Source organism: the organism of the source record quoted next, unplaced genomic scaffold (genome assembly GCF_019419815.1).
Source record: "Pyrus x bretschneideri cultivar Hongxiangsu unplaced genomic scaffold, Pyrus_bretschneideri_v1 Contig36, whole genome shotgun sequence".
In the NCBI taxonomy this organism is placed as follows: domain Eukaryota; kingdom Viridiplantae; phylum Streptophyta; class Magnoliopsida; order Rosales; family Rosaceae; genus Pyrus; species Pyrus x bretschneideri.
Window position 1 is genome coordinate 1,490,280 of NW_025999679.1, and position 27,946 is coordinate 1,518,225.

Here is a 27,946-nt window from a genome sequence, read left to right on the forward strand (position 1 = left end):
TGTCTGCTGCCATGTCTACTTCACCCTCTGTTGTCTTAGGTTTCTCTTCTTCAGATTCAGAAACGGACTCGGAGCTTTCACTTGATTCGCTAGGTTCTGGGTTCTTTCTCTTTCGTCTCAATTCTCGCTCGAAATCGGCGTCAAAGACCGAGATAGGTTCACGAATCAGATGAGAACTCCGAGTCATAAACTAGTACCTAAAACAAGAAACAAAACAAGATTAAGAATCTGGAATAAAATAAAAACAAAAGAAAATACAACAATCCAAGAGATTAGCAAAGTTGCTAATCCCCGGCAACGGCGCCAAAATTTGATGCGAGAATTATGCGCACACAAATTAAACCCTCTTTTTGACAATTGTAGTATAAGTATAAGTAGGGATCGTTCTGGACCGGGGATTAGGAGGGCTTGTTAACCACTTGGATTTGACTTCAAAAACGTAAAAACAAGTTTAAAACACTATACTAAACTCGAAGAATGCAAAACTAAAAGTAAGAAAGATTAAGACTAAAACTTAAACAAAATAAAGGGGGATTGGATTTGGACGAAAATTGAAATAAAATGGATACTTGGAAACAAAATAGATTGTAAAGATGAATGTGACGGAAATGAATGGATGGGAAGCTAGCTAAGGGGTTCATCTCCATACATGTTATACTTGCATATAAAACGATTTCCAATTGCTTTTCAATAAACCATGAATTCTCAACGCCCCAGGTTAACCGTGATTGCACTAATTAACCCTCAGATTTTCCTAACGTTATTGAATTGGATGATTGCATACGACAACCCAAAACATTTCCCACAAGTCCCCTACATGATTGCATAATAGAGATACAAGTAAGAATCATTACGTTCTTTGAAAACCATAAGCATTGACAAGGCATTCGTTACTATGATTGCATGAAACTTATGCCAAGAATTTATTTAACGCGATTGTTTATAAGCAACCTCCACTACTTGTGAATATAAGTTCATAACTATTAGGTGAAACTCACTTATATTCTAGCGTCATATTCATGCATGAAAATTAAGCGTGCACTCTCAATAAACATACATAAATAGGTTATCAATCAAATAGTTAAACAAATTGAATCCACAACTTATGAAACTTAATTAGAAGTAATCAAATCATATTGCAAGCATAAACATATATTTCGAATCCCCCCCTAGCTAAGGGGGGTTTAGTTCCTCATACGTACAAGACAAAGAGAATTGAATTTAAACATTGAAATCGAGGAAAGGAAAGCACCTAAAAATTCCAACAACTCAAACTTGAATTGTATGAACGTTTAAGCACTCTTCTCCTCCTCTTTGTTGCGGCACAAGGTCTAAGCACGGGTTTTGGGATGTGTTTGTATGTGGAATGGATTGGGGAATGGTTGTGTAATGTTTTGGAAGGATGGGGAGTGGTGAAATGGAAGGGGAGAACTCACGGCAAGGATTGGGAAATGGTGTGTTTGTGGTGTGTTGTGTATGAAATGAGGTGTGAGAATGGAGAGTGAATTGAATGATTCTTGAATGAATGAATGCAAGGGTATTTATAGGAGGAGTGGAGATGTATATGGCTATTTGTTTAAGGTGTTTGTGGTTGCAATGATGAAGAATTGCATGTGGAAATAAAAGGGAAAATGTGGTGAAATGATGAAGTAGGAAGGTGGAAATGCATGTGAGATGTTGGAAAGGAAATGGGAATATGAGTAGGCCATGGCATGGGAGTTGTTTTGTTGGTGTAAATGTGCCATGGTTGCAATGATGAAGAATAAAGGGTGCATGTGGGGTGGAATTGAATGAATGCAAAGTGAATGAATAATGAAATGAGTTAAAGAAGGAGAATGTGGTGAAATGATGAAGTAGGAAGGTGGAAATGCATGTGACTTGTTTGTGGAATAAAGAATGAATGGTGGAATGATGAAGAGTTGCATAAAGAATGCATGTAGGGTTAGCTAGGTTGGCTTTGTTTGGGTGCATGTGTGTTAATGGTGGTTTTGCATGTGAATTGATGGATTGTTTTTGATGGAATGGATGGTTCTTTGCATGGCTTTTGAAGTGATTGTGGGCTTTGGAATTGGAAGGAAATGCATGGCCTTGGGGTTGGTTTAAGAGAGAATGGGCTAGGCCCTTTGTTTTATGTCCAAAATGAATACAAGGCCTTCAAATTCGTCCAACACTTTGGCTCCAATCATATGCTATCCATTCCAAGCCCAATTTTGCTCCAAAATGCTCCAAAATGCATCTTTTTGCTTCCTTAGCCATATGAACCTAAAAACACACGAAAATGGCTTAAACTACTAAAACAACTATGAATTAACAACATAGATGCACGAAAACAAGCTAAGTAAGTCGCCTAAATATGCTCCTATCAGACAACCGGCAAACACTTTCAGTTTGGATAAACAGCACTGTTGCCGTAGAATCAGCCGACCAAGGAGGACCTTCAGTTTGGATAAATAGCATTGCGTCGAGGCTGACTGGTTACCTATCCAAGTCTCGGCCGAGAAGGGTTTTCGAATCCTTATTGGCAGGGGTCATCTTATCAGTCTTCTCGGCGAAGTAAGGTGTTACGAGTTACGACATTCGGCGTACCGGACGCCGAATGATTTTATGATTAGATATTCACAAGTGAGTTTTAGAGTTCAGCATTCTGACGGCCGAACCACGTTCACCATCAAGACATACATCATCTTTGAATATTTGTGTCCGTATAGTCTGGTGTCGATTCAACGTGCTTATACTCTTACGAATATAATCATGGTGACCGAATCGGGCGCCGACGATTTGTGAACTTCGCAGAACCAGCAGCCTTGTCTTCAGGCTCTAGAACCCAAAGACCAAGAGTGTTCCTTCCTCGGTCGCAGTCGCAAGATAAAGAAGTCAGCAACGCGCTCAACGCGACATCAACGAATTTTACTCCTCGGTCGACGAGTTGGCACGCCCTGCATTCAACCGAATGACGTAGTTAGCTTATTAGTTACTCGGCCTACGCGCCACGTAGGTTTTGTAAATTTTAGAGTCAACAAACTTTAGATTAAACCAACAAGTCTCTGTGTTTTCTCATTGGTCATGTGCTTGTGGAAAGTTGTCCAACTAGCTCTTCATTTAGTGGTATTTTATTTTAGCAATAAAATTTTAAATTCGAATCTCGATACTTTTTTCCCGTTAATTAAAATGATATTCTTAGGATTCATTTCAAAAGAAAAAAAAATGACATAATATTGCATGGCGCAGGTGGTCGTGAGGGAGGGTGGAGTAATGGGCAGGGCCGACCCTGAGGGTAGCCATGTAAGATGACCGTCTAGGCCCTCGATTTTTTGGGGCCCAAATTTTTTTTGATATATCTATTTGTATTATAAATACTATCAAAGTAAGATAGATGACACCGAAAACATGCTGGCGTAGTGGAATAGCCGTAGTGGTTGCTTCTTGTCCCTTGTTTGAAATTCAAAGCAGCTCTTTCATATATATATATATATATATATATATATATATTGTTAATTATTTAACTAAAAAGTTCATGCAATAGCCCAAAAGACTCCCAACAAACATCCAAATACAATTAGGAAACCTAATCTAAAAGAATTTTTTATTTTTATATTTGGCCTTTCAAAGGTAATATTTAAATAGTGTTTGTGTATTTTTTTTATATTAATTTTTAATAATATTTGATATAGAAATATATTTTTCTTTTCATGTATTTAGCAAATTTTTTTCTACATATTAATGTATAAAGCATCAGGCGTCAGTACACTATAGGGCCCCAATTGGAAGGCTTGCCTACGGCCCCCAAACTCTCAGGGTCGGCCTTGGTAATGGGTTATGAGTAAGGTTAAGATTAGGTTTAGGTTAAGTCTTGGATTTTCTACTCAATGTTACTACGATCTAGTAATATTTCTCTTCACTTATAAGCAAGAGGTCTTAGGTTCGATTCTCGTCAAAGGAGAATTTGAACTATATTATTGCTAGCCCATTATGAGGCTAAACCCATCCCCCTCCCCTTTAGTGTAGATGACATCGTTTGATAAAAAAAAAAAATGCTTGCTTCAAAGAGAGGATGTTAGATCCCACATCGCCTAGGAGAGAGGATCCTCTATGCCTTATATGTACATGCCCACCTCCATATAGCACGAGGCCTTTTGGGAGATAACTGGCGTCAGAGTTCATCAGAACTCCAAAGTTAAGCAAGTTCACGTGAGAGTAATCCTAGGATGGGTGACCCACTGGGAAGTTCTTGTGTGAGCTCCCAGAAACAAAACCGTGAGGGCGTGGTCGGGGCCCAAAGTGGACAATATTGTGCTACAGCAGAGTAGAGCCTGGGATGTGGTGGAGCCTGGGTTCTGATGTGACAATTTGGTATTAGAGCCACTATGTCATGTGATGCGAGTGGGGGTAGATTGTTAGGACCCACATTGCCCAGGGGATAGGATCCTATATGCCTTATATGTACATGCCCACCTCCATATAGCACAAGGCCTTTTGGGAGTTCACTGGCTTCAGAGTTCATCGGAACTCCGAAGTTAAGCGAGTTCGTGCGAGAGTAATCTCAGGATGGATGACCTACAAGGAAGTTCTCGTGTGAGTTCCCAAAAACAAAACCGTGAGACCGTGGTTGGGGTCCAAAGTAGACAATATCGTGTTACGGCGGAGTCGAGTCTGAGATGTGATGGAGCCCGGATCAGGATGTGACAAAAGATTAAAACAATTGCCTCAGAATTTAAGGTGAAAAATATGGATGGGATCGGGATAGATAATTAATTGTGGTACCAAAAAGTTTCATAGTTTTGGTGACAATTTCTCGTGCATTAAATTTCAATGCTTTTTTTTTTTTTTTTTTGCATTATTTGTAGGTGAAATGGATGGCTTCAATTTTTGTCCTCCTACCAAAACAAATATGAAACCAACTCCAGAGTTTTTGCATTACACGTGAAAGCTTTAATCATATCTCAACCCCACTACCTTTACCACCCAAAAAAAAAAAAAAAAAAAAAAAACATTTTCGACGAAATGATCTAAAATCAAAGTCTAACTGTTGAAATGACCAGTATTTAGCATGTTGTCAATATTTTATCGCTATATCGGCGATATTTGACCGTTATGTCGTTGATGTTATCATTTCAATAAACAGGGCTTGGAATTAGATTGTTTTAGTTAAATCCCAAAACAAGCATGAGAATATATATATATATATATACACACACACACACACACACACACACATATATAAAAGATGCCAATTGTGAATTTGTAAACTTGTAATTCATTGCTTTCATATTAACATGGTGTATAAACATGCACACAATTTCTTTGTTATTTATTGGCTAATGTTGCAAATATGAGATTAACCAAGTTGGCTAGAAGCCTAGAACAATATCTTCTTCCGTAAAATCGCTTGTACAAAAAACAAACACATTCTCTGATGTCACAATAAGCTATATTAGTCCCATTCAATATTAACAACAGATTGGCCACTCAGTACTACGGTCTAGTGGTATTCCTCTTACTTGGAAGTGAGCAATCTTATGTTTGAATTTCGTGGATGGCGAATTTGATATCAAATTAGACTGCACATTGTGCCGAACTACTCCTTCTCTTAGTTTAAAAATATCAATGGCTTAAAAATAAAAAAAATAAAAAGAGACTGAAATCTAATAAAATTCCAGACTTAATTATATAAAAATTTAGAAATTAAAAAAAGAAAAAAAAAACTGCCACCAAACGATCCCTTAAATTCCACAACAAAGTGTTGTGTACACAAGCTGTAAGCAAAAACGTCCCTCCCTCTAAACCACTTGAAAGTTGAAACCCAGAGGGGCAGTCAAAGGAAAGCTCTTAAGGCCGTGATTGGCGCCTCAAATTACATTTGGACCCAAACACGCCATTATTAAAAAATAATTAAAAAGTTATAGAAAAAAAGTAATAAAAAGAAATAGCTTAATCCGTAGCGCAAAACCAGCAGATTACCGTGACGTCTGTCCCCGTGACCCCCGTCCGTACTCTACCTTTCTCTCTCCCGTAACGGCCTCGTCCGACGTGGCAAGAAAAAGCGTTGAGCTGGAGAAGTGCTGTTAAAAGTTGGTTAGAGCAGCGCAGTAAAACGCAGTGAAAGGTGAAAATCCCTGGCAGTAAAACAAAGACGGACGGTACTAGGGAGTATGGAGGGGTGGGGCAGTTAATGCAGGAGGTCGGGGTTGTTTGGTTGTTGGGTTAGAGAGAACCTAATCCGGGGGAGCGAAAAGAAACAAACAGTGAAAATTGGTGTTTGGTGTTTGTTTGTTAGTTAACTGTAAACGGCGTTAGAAGGGAGGAAGGAGGGGGTGGGTGTGCATTGTAGAAAGTGGGGTGTCTATATAAAGAGAGTGATTGTTTGTGGAAGCTCCCCATTCTCTGACTCTACTTGTTTTGCTCTGCTCTCTCTCTCTACATTCTTTTGTGTGTGCGTGTCTTTAATTTCTCTCTGCTCCCACATTCCCTCCTCCTTACAGAAACACAGAGTTAGAGAGAGAGAGAGAGTTTTAGAGGGAGAGAGAGGGATTGCAATAGCAATGGCGGTGTTTGATAGTAAGAAGAAATGGGTCGGTGCGTTCGTGACGGTGCTTCTCATGTTCTGCTTTGCTGCTGCTGCAGTGTCTGAGATCTCTCGCAACAGGTTCACTTCTTCTTCTTCTTCCTCTTCCTTTCTCTTTCTCTCTTTCTCTTTCTCTCTCTCTCTCTACATTTCCTGTGAACTTTAGTGAGAGAAAGTGGGCAATGGGGGGGGTATCTGACTGGAAAATTGGACCTACATTCTTTGTTTTTTGAGTAGAAACTGTAGTACGGACCAAGAATCTGAAGATTTTATAACTTTGAGGGGTGGGAGGGAGGGGGTGAGTTGTGGACGACTCCATTGAAGCATAGGAAGAGCTCAGACTTAGTGAGCGAGAGAGGTCTTGGAGTTGTCCGTACATATTGGGGGGTGTTGGTTACATTTCGTACTTCAGTTTCCTACAAATTTGTTTCTGTTTGTTTATTTTGGTAAATTTGTTAATGTGCAGGAATGGACGAACAGACAAGTTGCAGAGCTCGAGCGACTCGTCAATGGCAGCCAGGTCCGTACCCAACCAAAACCTTTATTCCTTTTTCTTCTTCGTTCTTGTCCACGTGGATGAATCTCAACCGTCGCCCTGTCGGTTCAGTTATTTTGGGCCGGTGGATGATGTTTTGTTCTTACACTAAACCCGCAAAATAAAAATTTTCAACCGTCAAGATCTGGATCCAAAGATCTCAGCCGTTTATTCCGTCATGTTATGGCCCAGGAGCTGGGACTCCTCCCTTTTTCAAATTCCCGAATTACCCTCGTCTAGTATCCATAATTCCACATATGCACCAGTCGCCGACCAAAACGCCCATTAACGGTTTTTACTCGAAAGTAACGGTGGCCCCGAGCTCTGCACTCGCACACACACACTCACTGTAAATCCTGCTTTCCTCAGTCGTTTGTCCTTTACTTTTGATCTAAACTACTCACCTCCCGCGACCGAAACGTGTCGCTCTCCCATTGGCCAAGTAAATTAGAATTGACGCTAATCCAACGGTTTTATGGGTGAAAGTGATGTTTTTGGTTTTTCTTTTCTTTTTGCACAGAGTGGCTGAGGATGACCAAGGATTCAACAAGCATGCAGTTGAAGACCCAGAAGAGATTGCTTCCATGGTTGACATGTGGGTAACTTTACCTATTTACCCCTCTCTCTCTCTCTCTCTCTCTAACGTATGATCATGTTTGACTGTGGAAATGCACATGGGGTAATCTAGGATAAGAAAAACATAATTTTTATTTACTTTTGGGTTTGAATAGTAGAAATTTGAGTGCATTGAGGGATGGTGGGTGGGGTAGTTCAGGGGCTGGGTGAGGCATGGTAGCTAGCTCTTAATAGTGCTCTTATGAAATTTGGACCTAACCAAACTGACTGACCCAATTGCCAATTTACATTTAACCCAGTTTCTAATTTTCAAAAATGCCTCAAGTTATTAGAATTCAGTGACCCATTTGCCAATTTGCATTGGAATATACTTTCCCTTTCTTTCATGCCAATCAAATCTGGTGAGATCCGTCCGTACTTCTTCAAATTAGGCCACCCAAGCCTTTATGCCCTCTCTCTCTCTTCCTCATGAATTTGATAGGTTTAGGCACCACCCATTGGCTATAGGCTATTACATTTACTTAGAAGAAAAGTGGTAAGAAGACTCTTTGAAAGTGAGACTTTCCGCCACTTCATGTTTTTGAAACAATGTTTTATAATATTGACCAGGGAATTATGCCAAAAACATGAGGTGATCGAGAATTCATAAAGAGTTTCACTTTGAGAGAGTCTCCTTAACATTTCTCTTTCTTAGAATTGCAAATTAGGCATTTTAACTGTTACCGTGGAGGCAGGCAATCTTTGGTTGTAGTAGTTTTGGTAATTATTGATCTTACAGTCTCTCTCAGTTTATATGGTAAAACTTTTTACCAATGTGATAGGTTTTACTTTTTACCCATGTGCTGCCAAAGGAACTCTGTTTCTGGACAAAAATCATAGGGGAGTTTTTCTATCCGTTAGACTGATGAGATAAAGACCAAATTGTCCTCCTCGCAAATGGACAAAATACTGGTTTTTTCCCTCTCGTTCTAGTGCTCAGGATTTGGCCAAATACAGTAGAGGACGAAACAAGAAAGAAAGTAGGCAGAAATTGCCTCCAATAGATTAATCTCAGTGCTAATGAGTATTTCACTTTAATTTTTTCTTAAACTATGTTTGATTATAATGTTGACAGTAGAAACACTGTTGGTATTGCAGGAGTATCCGAAACAGCACTGAGAGGAGGAAGCTGGGCTACTTCTCCTGTGGAACTGGCAATCCAGTCGATGACTGCTGGCGATGTGATCCCAACTGGCACAAAAACCGCAAGCGCCTTGCAGACTGTGGCATTGGTTTTGGCAGGAATGCCATTGGTGGTCGCGATGGACGCTTCTATGTTGTCACCGACCCTAATGATGATGACCCCGTTAACCCCAGGGCTGGCACTCTCCGCCATGCTGTCATCCAGAACGAGCCTCTCTGGATTGTGTTCAAGCGAGACATGGTGATACAGTTGAAGCAGGAGCTCATCATGAACAGCTTCAAGACCATTGATGGACGCGGAGTCAATGTTCACATTGCTAACGGAGGATGCATCACAATCCAATATGTTACAAATATTATCATTCACGGCCTCCACATCCACGACTGCAAGCCCACAGGAAATGCTTTGGTGAGGAGCTCGCCTTCTCACTTTGGGTGGCGGACAATGGCTGATGGCGATGCTGTCTCCATCTTCGGGTCAAGCCATATTTGGGTTGATCACAATTCCCTCTCCAACTGCGCTGACGGTCTAGTTGATGCTGTCATGGGCTCAACTGCAATTACCATTTCCAACAACCACATGACCCACCACAATGAGGTGAAGTTTAAATGCTTCTGAATCGACTATTTACTTCCATGTGAATTCTTTTTGTTGTAATATTGACATTGATCAAAATCAGGTGATGCTGCTGGGCCACAGTGATAGCTACACCAGAGACAAGCAAATGCAAGTCACAATTGCTTACAACCACTTTGGAGAGGGACTTATCCAAAGAATGCCTAGGTAGGTAGTTAATTCGTCAATGTTGGTTTGGTTTGTTGACAGCAGATATGAAAATACCAAGTTGTTGTACGATGCTTTTAGTGTCGATGCTCATAAGACATGAACTGTGACAATGCAGGTGCAGGCACGGGTATTTCCATGTCGTGAACAACGACTACACTCACTGGGAAATGTATGCCATTGGTGGAAGTGGAAATCCCACCATCAACAGCCAAGGCAACAGATATGCTGCTCCAACCAACCCTTTTGCAAAGGAGGTATTTATTGCAGTACTAATAATATTTGCGTTTCAATTAGTTCATGTTTACCACCATAATAACCGCTCATTGGGATGATGAATTACATTGTAAAGGTTACCAAGAGGGTTGAGACGGCTACCACTGAATGGAAGAACTGGAACTGGAGATCAGAAGGAGATCTGCTGCTCAATGGTGCCTACTTCACTCCATCTGGAGCTGGAGCTTCAGGAAGCTACGCCAGAGCCTCGAGCTTGGGAGCCAAGTCATCTGCCATGGTTGGATCCATAACTTCAGGTTCCGGTGCACTTCCATGCCGCAGAGGCCACCCCTGCTAGTATCTCATATTTCCAGTTTACCAAAATTATATAGTACTACTCAATTTCCATCCACATATTCCATTGTTTTCTACCCCAATCTTTTGCATTTTTCAAAAATTTGGCAAGTGTACATTATTTACACATGTCATCATATCGTCCAATCCACTCTCCCTCCCTCCCTCCCTCCCTCCCAGATTGTCCTTGTGTTATTGGTCAACCTCGGTCTGCTTCAAGTGAAAAATACAACGCCATTTTTAGGAGCAGGTACAGAAGCGTTGTTCATTTATTTTTCTTCGTTGTCCTTGTGGTCTCGGTCTGTTTGATCCCTTGGTATTCTAACTACCATTTGTGTGTCAATCTTCCTCCTCCCATCAGTGTGAGTCTTTTTTTTACCTCTCTGCATACATTTGGGTTTACAGGGATATGAATGATTTTGTGGGTTTTCTTTTGTCCAGAGTCTTACAAGCAAGCAAGCAATAGTGTGATATGAGTGTCGAACTTTGAGTTATGAAAGGAAATAGCAAGTGCAGTCGTGTTTTCTTACTTTTGTTACTTAATTTCACCTTTTTTTTCTTCTTTTACTTTTGGCAAGTGCAAAGGCAATGGAAGCCATCTTTTACTTTTGCTTTTGTTTCTCTGCCGGCACTCGTTACTGTTTCCATGTGCTCTCCCCAACACACCACATGATCACATCAAGTGATTAACCAACACAATCAGCTTTTCCTTCAACTTTCTTCCCCATCATCATCTTACCAAATCATGAATTACTAGACCCAATTTGCTTAATTAATTTGGGATTTGTTTAGCAATAACCGTATCATCATCAATCATGACTCGGATTTGATAATTAATGCTGGAATTTTGTCCCATCAAAATGCAGTGCACCATAATCCATGAATGAAAAGATAAGATGGCTACGCCCCACACCATCTCCAAGTGAAAATTGAATAGGTTCTGTAAAACTAACACAGGTTTTCTTTCGAAGTTATTATCGGCACTCCAAATGTTATGTTGTACTCTTCCTTGACGAAAGACAAAAGAGAGCAAAAAGTGCATGATGATTATTTTAAAGTGCTAATAATAACAATTCCCTTTTTGTTAGTTGATAAAAATCAAACTTCAGAACAAAAACCAAACGTGTGGTTGTGTAAGTAATATTATATCGCAAGAGATGTTTACTCAAATAAAAAGATTCCGAGTTGAAGGCTAGGATTATTTGTGGAACAGAAATTGGTATATACACAGATATACCAAGCAGTAGAATCCTTACATAGTATAAGTACAAACCAGGACTAATCGATCGAGATCGAGACCTACAGATAGAAACTGAAAGCCACGTATTTAAGTGCAACCTAAAATTCCCAACGGATTTATTTTTTCCAAGTGAACCTTGTCAATTCCATGCGGTGTCCCAAATGACCCGCCACCATTTTTCTTGTGGGGCAATAAATAAATGTTTTGGTTATTGCTCCCCCCCCTCCCTCTCTTCTTACATGGAGGTGGGCGTAGAAATGTGCGTAAAATAGCAGATAAGTGGAAACAATGGTAGTGATGCGTCCTATTTCATATGCTGGATGATGTGGCCCACCCCCATTTTTCTTGTGGGGCAAGAAATAGATGTTTTGGTTATGCCCCCCCTCTTCTAACATGGAGGTGGGCGTAGAAATGTGTGTAAAATAGCAGATAAGTGGAAACAATGGGGCAAGAAATAGATGTTTTGGTTATGCCCCCCTCTTCTAACATGGAGGTGGGCGCAGAAATGTGTGTAAAATAGCAGATAAGTGGAAACAATGGCAGTGATACGTCCTATTTCATATGATGGATGATGCAACCCCATCAACATATTGGGGAAGGGGAGGGGAGGGGGATTGGGATGACCATTTTGCAATTGCATGTGAGACGGGGACCATTTGGCATGTGACAATTGGGACCATCCAAATTTCTCTTTCCAAACTTGTGTATGCACTTACAATGATATACTTACACATAATCGAATTTAAGATATTCTTACAAGTAAAGAGGAATATCACTAAACTATAATTCTAATTGACAGTGATTCATTGACTTTACTTCTCGATGAGTACAATAGTACATATATATAGAGTAGTTAGTGGACAAGAAAACATTGAGGAGTGAAAGTTTGTAAGTACTTAAGACTTGAGAAGAGAATTCGAGTCTAGTAGCGTAAAGTTTCTAACTAAACATGGTAGTATTAAAGTGATTGATTGTGTGATAGAGCTAAAATCATGTTGCCAAATGTGTTTTAGTAGCCATTAGTGGTATTATACTTTATTTATAAATGAAATATCTCAAATTCAGCTTTCATAGATAACAAGTTCAATTTTCTAATTATGACTGGTTCATCAAGTGATTTAGCCTAAAACCTCATCTCCTAATATTGTTGTATAAAGAACAACTTTCGAGAAGCGGGTTAAGATTACGATAGGCTAGAGGTTGTAACGTAGCATTGAAAATATAAAAGTTACGTGTTATTTAGGTTTTCACATTTTATTGGTAACCCCCAAATTTGTCTCTGTTTTGGATTTTTTGTTTAAACTTAATTGACAGCCCAATTTCAACAAAACAAAACAAAATCCACAAAAAGAAATGCCAGCCCAACCAAGAACTAAGGATTGTTGCACCGACACTCACTCGGGTAATAGTGAAATCGTGTCAAGTCGTTTAATTGGTCATCACCCGTTTTGCTTTGACAAGGGAAAATAAAGGGACAAGTAAAAGTTTTTGTTTAAACATACTCCAAGAGACAAGATCTCTTAAGGGTGGGTGGGTATGGTAACCTAAATAGTTGAAGTGACTACTAGTATTCATCTTCGTAAATGTTCTCTCATCAGACTGTTTAATAATGTAAGTTTCTTATATTGTCCATATCCAAATCCAAAACACTTGATCATGTTGATTTATGCTTAAATCAATGATTCAGTTTACAGTCTTAACAATGTAATGTGTGCAAAACTATATAGAATTATAGATATAGGTAGCTACATTTCTAAAGTATTTTTACTTTTTTGAAGATGGATGAGGCAGCCCTATTTGCTAGCAGTTTAGGTAAGAATTTGGATTTTGAGTATTTGGTTGGCAGAAAAAAGTCTCCAAATTGTGTGAACATATGTAAACTTTTTTCTCTTCCACATAAACTCAAATGTTTGTTAAAGTAGTTTGAAAGTTGATTTTTGCCGTTTAATGGTTGTCCAAAGACCAAACCCTAATCTACATTTGGATCATTTACCGACTGCTCTCTAGTTGACATCAAATACGTCATCTAGTCCCAAATCTATCTACTTCTTCATTTTTATTTTATTTTTTTTGACAAACAATATGATCTACACTACAGAGATGAGAGAATGGGTTAAGCTTCACAATGTGCCAGCATTAATGTGGTTCAAATTCGTCATTGGCAAGAATCGAATCTAAGACCTCTCACTTACAAGTAAAGAGAAATACCATTAGACGTACTATATAGCAAATCTATCTTAAACAACTTTGGGGAAAACTTGTCCTTCATTTTTTAAGACTAAAAGTTGGGAACTTTGGCCTCGTTTGATACATGTGATTGGATTGGAATTGATAACTTTCGAAATTTAATTTATTTTGAAGGTAGAGTAAAATGATTTTTCCTTTTGACGGGATTAGAAGCTGATTAGTTTAGAAGGAATAAGTTTTCTTTTCGAGTAATTCGTGTCCTACCTCCAAATTGATCGCAAAATTTTCATTTCTTCTTTCCATACACTTTGAAAATAGTGCTTATTCATTTCAATCTAATTTTGCTTTTGTCATTCAGGTCACTCTACTACTTTTAAATGGGCTCTATCTTCATATAACATCAACCACCAACATTCCGTTGGCATTGTGCTGAGGCTGCTGCATTCAAAGTTCACAACATTAGTAAACATTTGAATGTGGGCATTACAGCTGGGGCAAGTCATTTTAACGGTTTCTTGTGCAGTCTAAAATATACGTAGCAGAATGGAACTAATATAAAATCACAATGGCCTATGGACTCCGGTAAGTAGTCTATACTTCACTTTCGTCTATGGTCTGCCTCACTCTCTCTTCAACTTAGTTATTAATACTTCAGAGTGGTACAAACTTCCGACTTGGCTATTAAATGAATCTTATACATATAAGGAAAGTTTATGTCTCTTTCCTTTAGAACAAAGTTGCCTCATCCCGATGAGTTCTACCATTAAAAGTGCTCCGATTGCGCCTAGCTGGAAAGGGAATTGTTTCCTATCTTCGGCTGGTAAGCCTTAAAGAAAACATTGATAAGGGGAAGCAAAGGGGGTCGGAATAAATTTTTTTAGGTGTAGCTATACGAAAGTAAGTAATTGGTCTAACCTTTAGTTCCTGTAATCAAGTTTTTCTTTCTCACTTCTTTTGTTATGTACTTTTTTCTTACTTAATCCATAATTTTCTGAAGTGCGGGGCAAATGGTGCCCTCTACTTATACATCCAACTAAAGGCGAACTATAGGTATTGCAAGTAAACAAAGCGCCCTGCCCGTTTGAGTTCCGAAGGGGCCGCTTGCTTAAAAAAAAATTATTATAAACAATCAATGCAATTAATTAAAAAGGAGTAATTTCTATTTATTATTTTCAAGTTTTCCAGTTTTATATATATATATATATATATATATTTTTGTGAATACTCAAAAATGAATAAATTTCGTTATATTAAATTTTATATGATCAAAATATATTATTCGCAAGTTAATCTTCTTGTAAGAAGATGAAAGTATTATCCCCAATAAAAGAGATGGGACAATCCAAACATTGATATCGGGTGGATGGATCAAATTATTGGGTGGAACACTACAAGCAATTTTGCTTTTTGGGTTGTATTGGGCTTACAAGAGACTATTTGGACCTATCGCTGCTAGGCTATTTTAATAGCCACTGCTTTAAGGTTTTCATTCAGGCTTATTAATGACCATGTCAATAAATAAAGGTCCAAATTGGAGTTTAAAACATAAACGACCAAACTGATCAGTTGGTAAAACATAACGGATCATTTGTGATAAAATTCTGTTCTTCTAGTTTTAGAACGTGCTAATGCATTAGAATTTATCTTTATTAGTAAGTAAGAGATTTAATGTTTGATTTTTAATGGGCTCCCATGTAAAATACAAAAGCCTTGCCAATCAAAGTATGTCCATTTTCTTTCTTTTTTCTTTTTGTAACAAAATGGTATTATAATTTACTCTAATCAGCCACTTAATATTACAGTAGTGATATTCTTCTTTACTTGTAAGTGAGATGTCTTAGGTTCGATTTTTGCCAAAGGTGAATTTGACCCACATTATTGTTAGCTCATTGTGAGGCTTAGCCCACCACTTTCCTTTAGTATAAATAATATCTTTTGTTAAAAAAAAATTTACTCTAATCTACACGGATGAAGATTCAAACTTAAATATAAAAGGACAAACATAATACTCTAGCCAACTAACCAGGCCGACCCACGTGTGCGAGCATGCCCCATTCTTGCCTATCCTTTTTTTCTTCCTCAAACCCAATATAGAAGGAGCAGAAAAGCTTTTGTGGCTTGTGCTCAGCCCTTGTATGCAAGTCCATATGCTAGTCGTTGGTCTTTTCCAAGCGTCCCTCCCTTCCAAGCAAATGGGCTTTAGCTTGTTAATTAACACGACCTCATCAGGTGAATGAGGAACCAGAAGACACAGCTTGTCTTATTTCTACACGAGACATTGAGAATGTATCATTAATCAATGCTTCCTCTTCACCTATATATACACGTTGAAGGTTTACATGAATGAATTAAGAGCTTTGCATCAAGTGTACGTTTTTTTAATTTACTTATTTATTTTTTTATTTTTGAAAGAGTGACGCTTTATAACCAAAGGCAAAACACCAAAGCATACAATAGTCCAACAGGCAAGCTCCAAGAGAGGGCCTCTGAAAAACCTTGCATGGAAAAAAGCCACTTGGGAAATATTCCAGTGAAGGAAAAGAGACCAAGCAAACCAACAACGACTATAACAGGACATTTAAGAAGTTACAGACTTCGATAATAAAATATTAGCAAGCCAAGGGGGGCCAACATCAGTAAAAAAATCGAAGCCTTGATCATGAAAACCATGTCTCGCAATCTAGGTACGCAGCCTCATTCACGTGTTTGGAAATTGCCCACAGGATTAAGTGACGGTCCTGAGTAAGAAGTCAAACCATTTCCACGTAGCTGCCTTCATGCGCTAGGCATAACTCATCCAGGGAGACAAGATGGATTGCGTTGTGCAAGTTTGATTCAACAATAAGGGGAAACCAGCCTTTATTAATGGGACTAGGCATAGCAACAGCCCCCATTAGATGTCCATGGCAATCACGAACAATCACACCTACACTCCTCCTACCATCAGTCAAGTTCAAAAGCACCATCCACATTTAACTTGAACCATCCCTCTGGCGGAGAGAGCCAAATAGAACTCTGCACCTGTAAAGGAACGCTCCTATGGGGAGAGAGATTAACATTTCTAAACTCAACAACATAATCCTTCACTTGTCGGATTAACACATCAAATTCCATACCTTGGGCCTCGAACACAAGTCAGTTTCTGTCAAACCAAAGCCACCAAATCCAAGCTGCAAACAGGGGAAAGAACAGAGGTGGAATTGAGTCCTAAACTTCTCCTAGCCAATCAGTGATCACCACCATACTGGAGCACCAAACTAACCTAGGAAACCCCAGCTTCTCCTAGAACCTTGTGCAGAAGTAGTAGTCACGGAATGCATGAAGAGTAGATTCCAAAGCATTTAGGCAGCCTGGGCAGGTCCAGTCATCAATAATTCGACGCCGCAGAAGGTTTTGGGGAGTCAATTGCAACACGCCATAATAGATGAGATACCTTAGGTGTAATTTTAGCCTTCGAGATTCGTTTCCAAACCTGAATGAGAGGTGTTTGGTTACAAGACTGTATCGCTATCAGGTCTCTGTACTTAAGCGATACTCAATAGCCATTCTTGACAGTATAACGTCCATTTGTTTTAAGGTGCCAGATCCGGTAGTCATTCCTATGATCAAGCAAAGGAATGAACAAGATTGTTTCTGGCTCCTCGCGATCAAAATTATCATAAACCTTCGCTACACCCCAGTTGTTGCCATCCGAGACGAAAGAGTTCACCGTTGAGTGAAGTGGTAGGTTAGGATGGAAATGCACTCTGAAGAACCTCTCGTGTGGGACTTATGCATCTCTATAAATTTGAATTGGCTCAACATTACAAACTCTCTACCTAGACCCATGATGGAGTAGCTCTCAACCCAAAAGTAAAGATCTCCAAGTATAAGATGGGTAAGAACCCAATTGAGCATCCATAAAGTTGGAATCCTAAAATACCAGGCTTTCAGTAGTCTCGCAATGAGGGACTTAGGAAATTCCATAAGCTTCCACCCTTGCTTCCCCAATAAAGCCTAATTAAAAAATGATATCTCTCTGAACCCAAGATCACCTTGGCTTTTAATCTCGCACAAATCCTTCCAATAGATCCCTCGTCCATTATTATTAGACCACCAGAATTTCGCAATAGTACTGTCAGTCTCTCCACAACTTGCTAGGGGTAGCTTGAAGACACTCATGGTATAAGATAGGATAGCCTAACAAACTGCCTTAATTAGAACCTCCTTCCTTGCCTTAGATAGTAACTTCCCCTCCCATCCGTTAATCTTCTTCTAGATCCTATCTTTCAGATTACGAAACATTCTTTTTTTATCCTTTCCAGCAACAGTTGAAAGTCCCAGATAATACTACAATAGGAACATCAAGCATATAATGAATCACTTGTTTAGTATCAAAACTAGTGGAGGGACTAAAGCAAACCACCGACTTAGCAAATTTGATCTGTTGTCTCGAAGCGTCTTTATAAACCTGGAAAATTCTCTTTAATTCACCCACCTCCGTCGGGGTAGCGTCACAGAAAAGGAGACTGTCATCCACAAAGAAAAGATGATTAATAGATAGAGCCCTTGTAGCAATGGATACACCATAAACCAGAAAACTCTCTTGAACCCTTTATAAAGTAGATGAGAATCCTTCCGAAACAATTAAGAACAATTATGGGGATATGGGATCCCTCTGCCTAATGCCTTGGGATGGGTTAATCTCACCACGTGGCCTGCCATTTAAAAGGAAAAAGTATGATACCGAGGTAACACAGTTCATAACCAAAGTCACAAATCGAAATGGGAAATCCATTGTTAGCAGCATTCTTTGCAAGTATGCCCGCTTGACACGGTCATAAACCTTAGTCATGTCAAGTTTCAAGGCCAATTTTTTCCCACCGCATTTACCCCCTCGCTTTGGACAATGAATCGTTTTGAAGGCAACAAGGACATTATCCAAGATCATTCTATTAGGAATAAAGGCACTTTGTAATTCTGAGATGACAGAGGGCAAGGTTTTTTTCATACACATTGCAAGAACCTTGCAGATGATTTTATAGATAACATTGCAGAGACTAATCAGTCAAAATTCCAAAGCTCACATAGGAAGATCGAGCTTCAGAATTAGAGCAATCAGAGTTTGATTCATAACTCTAACATTACCACTACCATTCAAAACATCCAAGCAAGCACTACACACATCATTTCTAACAATACTCCAATTTTATTTTTTATAGATTAGAGCTGGTATACCATCCGGCCTTGGGCACTTCACAAGCCCAAAATTCTTCACAGCAGTCTCAATTTCATCCCTAGTAAAAGGCCCAATGAGACCATTTCACAGATTATGGGGGACCCAGAGTTTCACAGCATTGAAAATCTCATAATGTAGATTATTCCGATCAGAGGTTAATAGTCCCTTGTAAAAGTCAGCAAGGGTGTTAAAAATATCACCGAACTTTCCCCATTTCCACGATTCCAAGTTGTCAGCACAATGACTTATTTTACCACTCATAGTATGCTCAGTAGACCACGCATTCTAGATTACCTCATTACACTCATCAGAAGTATTCCATAATTCTTCAAATTAAAAGCGACGACATCCACCCCCCCACCCACCCCCCCCCCCCCCCCCCCAAGTACCGATGCGAGCCACCAGTAGAACAGAGATTATCCGTCAAGATTAAGATTGGATGATAATCAAATGAGTAAGGAGTAAGGTGGTGTGAGGTATGCGGCCAAATAGGTTGCTAAAAGCTTCATTACTGAACCCCCTGTCGAGTCTTGCCTTAACATTGTTGGGGCCTATTCTCTTACTACTCTAAGTGAATTCATAACCCAAGAAATCAAATTCTAGTAGTCAAGCATCTTTAATAGCACTTCTAAACTCTTCAATCTGTGTAACAGGTCTGAGACGGTCCCCCGATTTCTCACTAGTAGTAAGGATCTAATTGAAATCGTCATAGCAAATCCATGACCCTCTTCAACTTCGCTAAGACCACGTAGTAGTTCCCATGAATGACACCTCAGTGTCTGAATAGGATGACTATAAAACCTGGTAAAGTGACAAATGGTCTGGTTCTCATATTGAACATGGGCATCAATATGGCTAATTAAAGACGACAACAAAGAGACAGATAGCCCGTATCTCCATAAAAGGCATAAACCACCAGATCTTTATTCTCGGGAACACAGAAAACCCCTTCTACACCAAACGTCAATTTAATCTTCCTATTTACAACGCAGTCATTCTCGTTTCATATAGGAATATCAAGTCTGGCCTCTTATCCTAAAGAAAATTCTTCAGGTCTCGGAATATCGGTCAGTTGCCAAGTCCACGAACGTTCCAGCTAAAGATTAACATTGGGTTTGGTGGGGCTGGCACTCGCCAGCCTTCACCGATTTCTTCTATTTGAGAACAGTTGCAATCTTCTTTCCCAACATCCCTTGCGCCTCAGGCTCTTCCAATTCATTCGAGGGACTAACCACTACATCCTAAAGATTAAAATCCTCAGTCTTTTAGGTAAGTTTCCTATTTTCCAGTTGTTTTGGACCTCTGACTCCGCGACCTCGTTTGCCTCTCCTGCCAATTATTGCAATCTAGGATAATTTTCCCACAAAAGAATGAGTCTTCAATTTCTTCTCAGCGGTTAGGGATAAGATTCATCTCGATTTTTTCTTTTAGGATTTCCCACCATGGCACATGAAGGACCATCTTCGTAATGAGGTGTCAATTCTTCAGCCATAATAGGATTAGCTGAGGCAGTCGAATGTGGTGGGCTAGGCAAAAACTCCCCACATTCTAATTCAAGAATTATTAACAACCCACTAGGCCCAGCCTTATCTTGTAGGGTACTTGGGTTATCCAGCAGTCTACAAGCATTGTTAAAAGCCCAAGGAGGGAACTTCCGTGGATAAACTAGTTTCTTTCCAATAAGAGTCCATTAACAGCCAGGGTAAGAGTCACATTCCGGTAGTAGGTGCCGAAGCTTTCCGAATTGTCCATATTGCCCTAGTTTATGAGAAATGCCTTTCTATGTGTATCCACATACATGTCAATAGAGCTAGTACCAACCTGAGTCGCCACACCTGTAGAGATTGTCACATCAATTCCTGTCTTGATAGGGTGGGAGGTGCCATGTACATCTAATAGCCTAGAATGGAATGACCTGATATTTTCTAGGCTATCAGATGTACGTGGCACCTCTCACCCTTGAAATGGGCCCCCTTGATGAACTAGGGGTTACCTTCAAGGATTCTTTTAGCCATTTTCTCATCCCCAACTTCTATGGCGTAGACATTCTCTTTAGCTCGAAAGATTTTGATGTTTCCCATTTTCCTCTAGAGATTTCAAAGCACCTCTTTGATAATGATTTGGGAGGGTTCCTGCTCAGCAATAAGGAGACCCACTAAATGACTAAATGGACAGGTTCATCATTCATTTCATCTAGATCCAGGCTATCTTCAAAGTTGATGGAGAGATAATCCATATACTCTTCATCAATGGGAGGATCAAGATGCACCACAAACAACTTAATAGGTTACCAAAGGAGCTCATAGAGAACATTGACTCAAGAAAACCATACTTGGAGATACACAATCTCACTAAAAGCTTCAAAATAGAGCACAGGGCACACACCCACATTCACCGGATTCACCGCACCTCACTGGAATCATCGCTCACTTTCATCGGAATGTTTACACTTACATGTATCAAGAATTTTAAGGTTACACTATAATACACAAGAATAAAACTAACAATCCCTAGTGAAGGTTAATGGAGAAATTATTTTGATGAAGATCAAAAACTTTGCCGTTTGTTGGCCTAAAATCATGTTTACATCTAGTTTAAAATTAGGGGCAAGCTGTGTATGAAAAATACATACATTTATTTGAATCACCAAAAAAAAAAAAAAAAAAGTTATCCTAGGTGTTATTGGGCTCATTTGGAATTGTTTTTAAAATGACTGGTACCGCTTTTCTTGAAATTGGTTTTGTTTTTTTTTTTTTACCTAAAATTCGCTTAAGATATTAAGTTTAAATCTAGGGTAATGCGACCCACACACCTATTTTTACCTCTCACACAACCCTCTTCAATTTCCGGTTGTCGGATCGAATGAATTAAAGAAGATTAATAGACAAAATTTAACAAAGGCTTGTAAGAAGTAAAAAAAATAGCACTACCGTAAATCTAATTGTCTATTTTGGATTTGAGGGGTTTTATTAGGTTTAGCGGTTATTCTATGGAGCTTATATTGGAATGAAAACTACATATGAGAAATGAACTTAATTAAGAACAAATCTCATTTTCTTCCTTGCAGAATGTAGTTCATGATCTAAATCGTTTATATTTTAAAATGTAGTTTCATGGTCTGAATTGTTTATATTTTAAATACATCTAATTTTAAACAACAAGCATACAAAAACTATTCTATTAGAGATGAAATAGTCATCTAATTATAGTTAAAAATTTGACGAACAAAATAAATTGATCAAAATAGAAAAGATTTTAGTACTTTAATTTACATTAAGGGAAAAAGAGCGTTAAAACTCAGAAGGCAGGAAATTGAAAAAATACTCAAACTGATCTACCACTTGCAAAACACTAAAAAGAGTTTGTGTTCATGATTGAAAACCAAGACCAATAATTCCATTTAAGCGTCAAAGTTTCAAGTGGCGTTCTTGTATCGTATCAACAATTTAGCATTTCATCAGGCAAAGTACATGAAGGCTCCAAGCAACACGTCATGGTGAGGTGCCCTTTCAACGTCCCTTCTCCTCCACCTAGTCTTCTCTACAATTTGATATATTTTATCAAATTGCTTCGAAAAGGTTGAGACCTGAGAGGTGGGTGGATGTGAGAGCAACTCCACAGGGACAATAAGGACTGATTTGGTACTGAGGTGCTTTTATAAAAAGTGAGTATAAAAAAAAAAAGCTGAGCTCAAAAAGTTGTTTGGTAAACACTTAAAAACAACTTATTTTCATAGTTTTGAGTGAAAAAAAGTTGAAAACGTGAAGTATAAAAGATGAGCTTATTCTCACAGCACAGCAGAAATAGTTTTTTTTTTAAAGCACATCAATACCAAACCAGCCCTTAGCCCGATGGACCGGCAACTTTGAAGACCCAATAGCCAGAGCAAGCTTCTCCAGCCCAGAGGGCGATTGGGTAGGTTGGGGGGGGGGGTGGGGGAGGGCCCGAGTGAGAGACCTGACTCGAATCGGTGGCCCAAGAGCCTGAAGACCAAGTGATGCAACGCTGATGTCATGAGGGCGATTGGGTAGGTTGGGGGGGGGGGTGGGGGAGGGCCCGAGTGAGAGACCTGACTCGAATCGGTGGCCCAAGAGCCTGAAGACCAAGTGATGCAACGCTGATGTCATGGTGGTGTCAGCCACTATTTAATTATTTTTGTGTCAGGCGCGTGCAAGCACGTCCCTGACAACATTTCAGGTGAAGGGACCTGCGGTTCAGATGGCAGAAATGTTACCGTTGGTGGTCACATGTCACGTTCTCATCTGTTGGATTTCAACGATTACTTTTCCTAGACCGTTGGATTTCCAACGGCAAAAAATATATTTTTTTTTAATCCAACGGTAGAAACTAATTAAGGTAATAAAATGTTAAAAATTAATAAAAAATCAGAAATTAAAATATATATATATATATATATAGTTTACTTTTCTATAAACAGCTTCTCATTATTTTTTACCTTACACCATAATTTCATATTTTCTCAAATACTTTCAACCACATTCCAATCTTTTTCTCAAAGTTTCAATCCAATTGGTTTCCAACAAAATGACTAATGATGCAGGTATGAATTGGACGCTTATTGAAGATGTTATGTTGTGTTCTAGTTGGGTTGAAGTTACTCATGATTCGATTACAGGTAATGAGATGCAGTTGCGACAAATGTGGAGTCTTATTCATACCAATTATCTTGAGAAAATTGGTGGGAAAAGAACCAAAGAATCGATGTCCAGTCGTTGGAGAATACTCAGCCAATTGTTTAGTGTTTGGAGAGACGCCTTGGTACAAGCTAGTGCTAATCTTGGAACTGGGAAAATTTTAGCGGATCAGGTAACAATATATTATTTATTTGTTTGTACTATACCCAAATTTACAATAGATACTTTGATTATAATTATTTCTTCTCCCGCATTGTGCAGATACTTCAAGCACAAGCTTGGTATAATGCCAAAACTAAAAACAAAAACAAATCATTCACCCAGTGGGAATGTTGGAATATTGTCAAAGATTGTCCTAAATTCAGAGTTGTGGCTGTTGGTCCATAAGTTGCCATGAATAGCACCCCTCTACACTCTACGCCTGTTCATGACTCGTATGTTCATGAAACCGACACAGAAGAAGTGCCAAAAACGCCCCATGAACAAGTGTCAGGGTCGACCTATTATCCAATGAGGCCTCAAGGTAAGAAGGCTTCAAAGAGAAAAGGGAGTGCTTCCAAGAATGATTATGCAAAATATATGGAATAACTTGCTCGCCAAGGTGAATTGACTTTGGCGCAGGAAATGGCTAAATTTGAGGCTGATAAGGCTAAAGAGGAGGCAAAAGTTACAGCTGTTGAGAAATTATTTCAAGCTAATGAGAGAGAAAGAAAGCTACTTAGGCAAGAAAGGGAAGAGTTTAAAGAAGAAAGAAGGGCTCAACAAGATCGTGACATTATGAAGGAGCCTATAAAGGGGAAGTCACCGAATCCTAAATATTTTTGGCATTCGAAGAAAGCGGATATGGTGCGAATGAGGCATGCAAGGGAAGCGAGAGTAAGAAGAGATGGTCCTAGCACAACAAGAGGAGATGATCCTAGCACCAAAAATTGGTTAGGTGATGATTTTCTTTTCACGAGGGACTAGGGAATTTGTTTTTAATCGGAGCCCATAATTTTCCAATCACTTTGGGTTTTAATTTCTTATTTATTGAATAGAGTACTTTATGTTGTTTCCAATTTATTGAATTTAGTACTTTATTTAAACTAAGAGTATATTTATTTAATTTGGTAATTTATTTAAACTAAGAAAATCTTTATTCAAAGGACATAAACACACCAAATAAAATTGCAGAAACATACCAAATAAAATTACAAACACACCAAATAAAAAAAAATCACTAAATGAACTTAAAAAACACACCAAATAAAATTAAATGAACATCCCAAATAAAAACAAACACACTAAATGAACTTAAGTTTCTTGAGCTTGTTTCAATTCCCACTGGTGCTCTATCAAGTCAATTTGTCGGGTATTGTGCATATATAGGTCTTGAAGTGCAGTATATCGTTGAATGAGCCTTTCATTGTAACGTCCATCCCTTTGTAATGACTCATGTTGCATGGGTTCTTCGATGGTGTCATGAGCACAATATATTTATGTTTTAGAATTGTTCATTGTGTCTGGCTCATATTCATCAACGACATCATAGTCATACTCATCTTCCACAATCATGTTGTAAAGAATGATGCACGTCATCATGATGGATTGAAACAACTCTAAATCAAACATTCTGGTAGCACCCTTGACAATCTCGCCCAACGAGCTTGGAGGATACCAAAACAACGCTCCACATCCTTCCTATACCCTTCTTGACAACTTGCAAAGTGTTTTTCCTTTGCACTTCGCGGATGTCGCACTGTTTTGACAAACGATGACCACCTTGAGTAAATGCCGTTTGCTAGGTAGTATGGCCTGTGGTACTTATGTCTGTTGACCCAGTACGTGACTCTTGGTGTTTTTCCTTGCAGGACATCGTTGAACACTAGGATTGGGCAAGGACATTGAGGTCATTTTGAGCCTTTTCTGTCCCCATAAGCTCCTTGCCACGCACTTGGACATTTTTTCCAAGTCCAGTGCATACAATCGATGCTTCCAATCATCTCAGGAAGACCTCACATCTCGGCCTTGTTCAAAAGCCTTTGCAAGTTCATCTCAGTAGGTCTCCAGAGGTACTATGCAATGTAGATAGATTCGATTGCGGAGCAAAACCCCATCAGCGACTCAACAATGGTTGATTTCCCTATCCTTATTATCTCATCCACTTGGTCTACAGATGCTTTATATGCAAGCATCCACAAGGCAGCAGTAATTTTTTGCTCAGGAAGGAGACCTATAACACCATAAGCATCATTCTTTTTCACAAAGTAAGAATCATGGTTGCAAACAACAATCATGATTTTGTTGAACAAATGTCGTTTCATTCTAAAACGACATCTAAAGTACGTATCAAGGAATGCACTGTTACGGACAAAATAATCGTTCAAGAAAATTGTACCTCATCATTGCCTGCTTCTATCAATGTTTAAGGAAAAGCTGGGTTTGGAGATCTGAGCCACAGCTTGGATGACTCGATGGAAATGTGAGGCTCTTTGGCTTCTTGCTTCGTCATCTCTCATTTTACACTCCTCATCCTTTTCCTCTTCCATCATATTTTCGCCCACCTGGAGATTGAACATTTCTTCCCATTGCTTAAACAATTCTTTCTCTTACTCATCAATTTCCCACAACATCCTTGAAGAAGACATTGTAAGAAAGAAGCAGAAACTATGAATAATGATAGAGATTTTGATTTTGGTGTGTGATTTCTGCGTTATATGGAGGAAAAAGAAAGGATTAGGTTGTAGATAATGCCATGTGGCATATCGTCATTCGTTAAAAATTTGATCAAAATTTATCCTCAAAGATTGTAAACAAATTATGACACGTGGTGTGATGTGATTGGTTAAAAATTTTATCGGAAATCTATCCTCAACGATTCTGAAAGGGTAAGACACATGGCACGACGACATTGGATAAATATCTTGTTGAATTCTATCACCAAAAATTGTCTTTTTAGATAATGACATGTGGCGCAACGAGAACGATTAAAAATCTTATCCGAAATTACACATAAAATTATTTTGTATTATTTTATAAAATAAAAAATATTAATATTTTATTGCCTATTGCCATTACTATTTAGTTTAGGGGTAGAGATGCAAAAGACAATTACTATTCATTAAAGGCAGTTACGGTTCACTAGAGGCTATTCAATAGTAAGTTGCCCCAGGGGGTCTTTGCAACGCTGGAGTTGCTCTGAGCAAGGAAGGGTATTTTTTGGATGGGCTTGTGACTTGTGAGGTGGTGACTGAAATCCCAACGTGTATAGATTCCCATTAGGGAGAGCTTCCCAAGATCACGACCCCAAATAGGGAGCTTTCAGCAACACCATTTACCTTTATTTTATGAGAACTTTAACAAAAAGCTTTCGGTATTGTTCATTTTAACAAAAACCACATTTTTACACTAAAAAGCCAATCCTGGTACTATTCATTTTACCCTTTATTTTGTCATTATCGTTAAAACTCAAAGTTTTCAAGCTCTTTTCATTAATTTTCCTTTATTTTATTTCCTCTCACTTTATTGTCGTGTAAATAAATCACTAATACTTACCATAGTGTGTATAATATATAAAACATTACTACAAAAATGTGACTGTACTAATTTTATTATTAAATAAAAATGTTTTGTCAGTATTGGTATTTTTCTTTATTTACCAATGAAAGGTCTTAGGTTCAAATTTCGTGAATGATGAATTTGATTTCAAATTAGGTTGCCCATTGTGTGATTTAGCTAAACTCTCTGTACTTTTTAGTATAAAGTATATCATTGTACTAAAAAAAATAAAAAATAAAAAAATTGGTGTGATCAGATAAACAAAAGAAATCAGGGAAGAAATGTTTGGATTCCCAGCCTCACGTGGTGTGACCTCAAAATAAGGGATGTGTCTTTGGTCTTGTTGTCTTCGGCTAAAGGATTAGGGTTGGGGTTAAAAGGCTACCAATCCTTTCAAACCACTTCCTTCCAAAACCTTAATTATTATTTTTTTTGAATAATTTCCACTTTACTACCTTTAAATTTTGCCAACATCACACTTTACTACTCTTACTTTTTTCAGTCTTAAAATCTCAAATTTTTTTTTCCAAGTATTTGTTTTATGTTTAAAGCCCAACAAACACACGTACTCTATTTCGCCTAGCTTATATTATTCACGTGTTGGGTTTAAAAATTTCACATACGTGAGGGGGCAAGTTAAAAGTATAAATTTCACAAGAATGAATTTTGAATATGTGTAATTGACTTATCTCATATATTGTCACTTAGTCATATGGTAAAAAAGTTTCTTCAAAAGTATTACGGCAAAAGCATATAAAAATTTGATTTTGTGGTGAAATATGAAGGTTCTTCCATTAGATGCTAACAGTGGCAAAAATGTCTCGATGATAATTTTCCCCTTTTCTTTTCATTTTAAATTTCCAAGTTTGGTATTTCTTTTTCTGTTGTTGACCTGCCTCT

General features: G+C 38.6%; 1 protein-coding gene across 1 annotated transcript; it reads left to right on the forward strand.

Moving 5' to 3' along the window:
- The first annotated feature begins 6,366 nt into the window (after positions 1-6,366).
- On the forward strand, positions 6,367-10,738 carry LOC103959417 (probable pectate lyase 8). The gene is made up of 7 exons (XM_048592008.1): positions 6,367-6,643; positions 7,029-7,082; positions 7,618-7,692; positions 8,811-9,453; positions 9,536-9,639; positions 9,758-9,896; positions 9,992-10,738. The coding sequence occupies exons 1-7, from the start codon at positions 6,540-6,542 to the stop codon at positions 10,211-10,213; spliced, it is 1,341 nt and encodes a 446-aa protein (XP_048447965.1). The 5' UTR covers positions 6,367-6,539; the 3' UTR covers positions 10,214-10,738.
- The last annotated feature ends 17,208 nt before the right edge of the window (positions 10,739-27,946 follow it).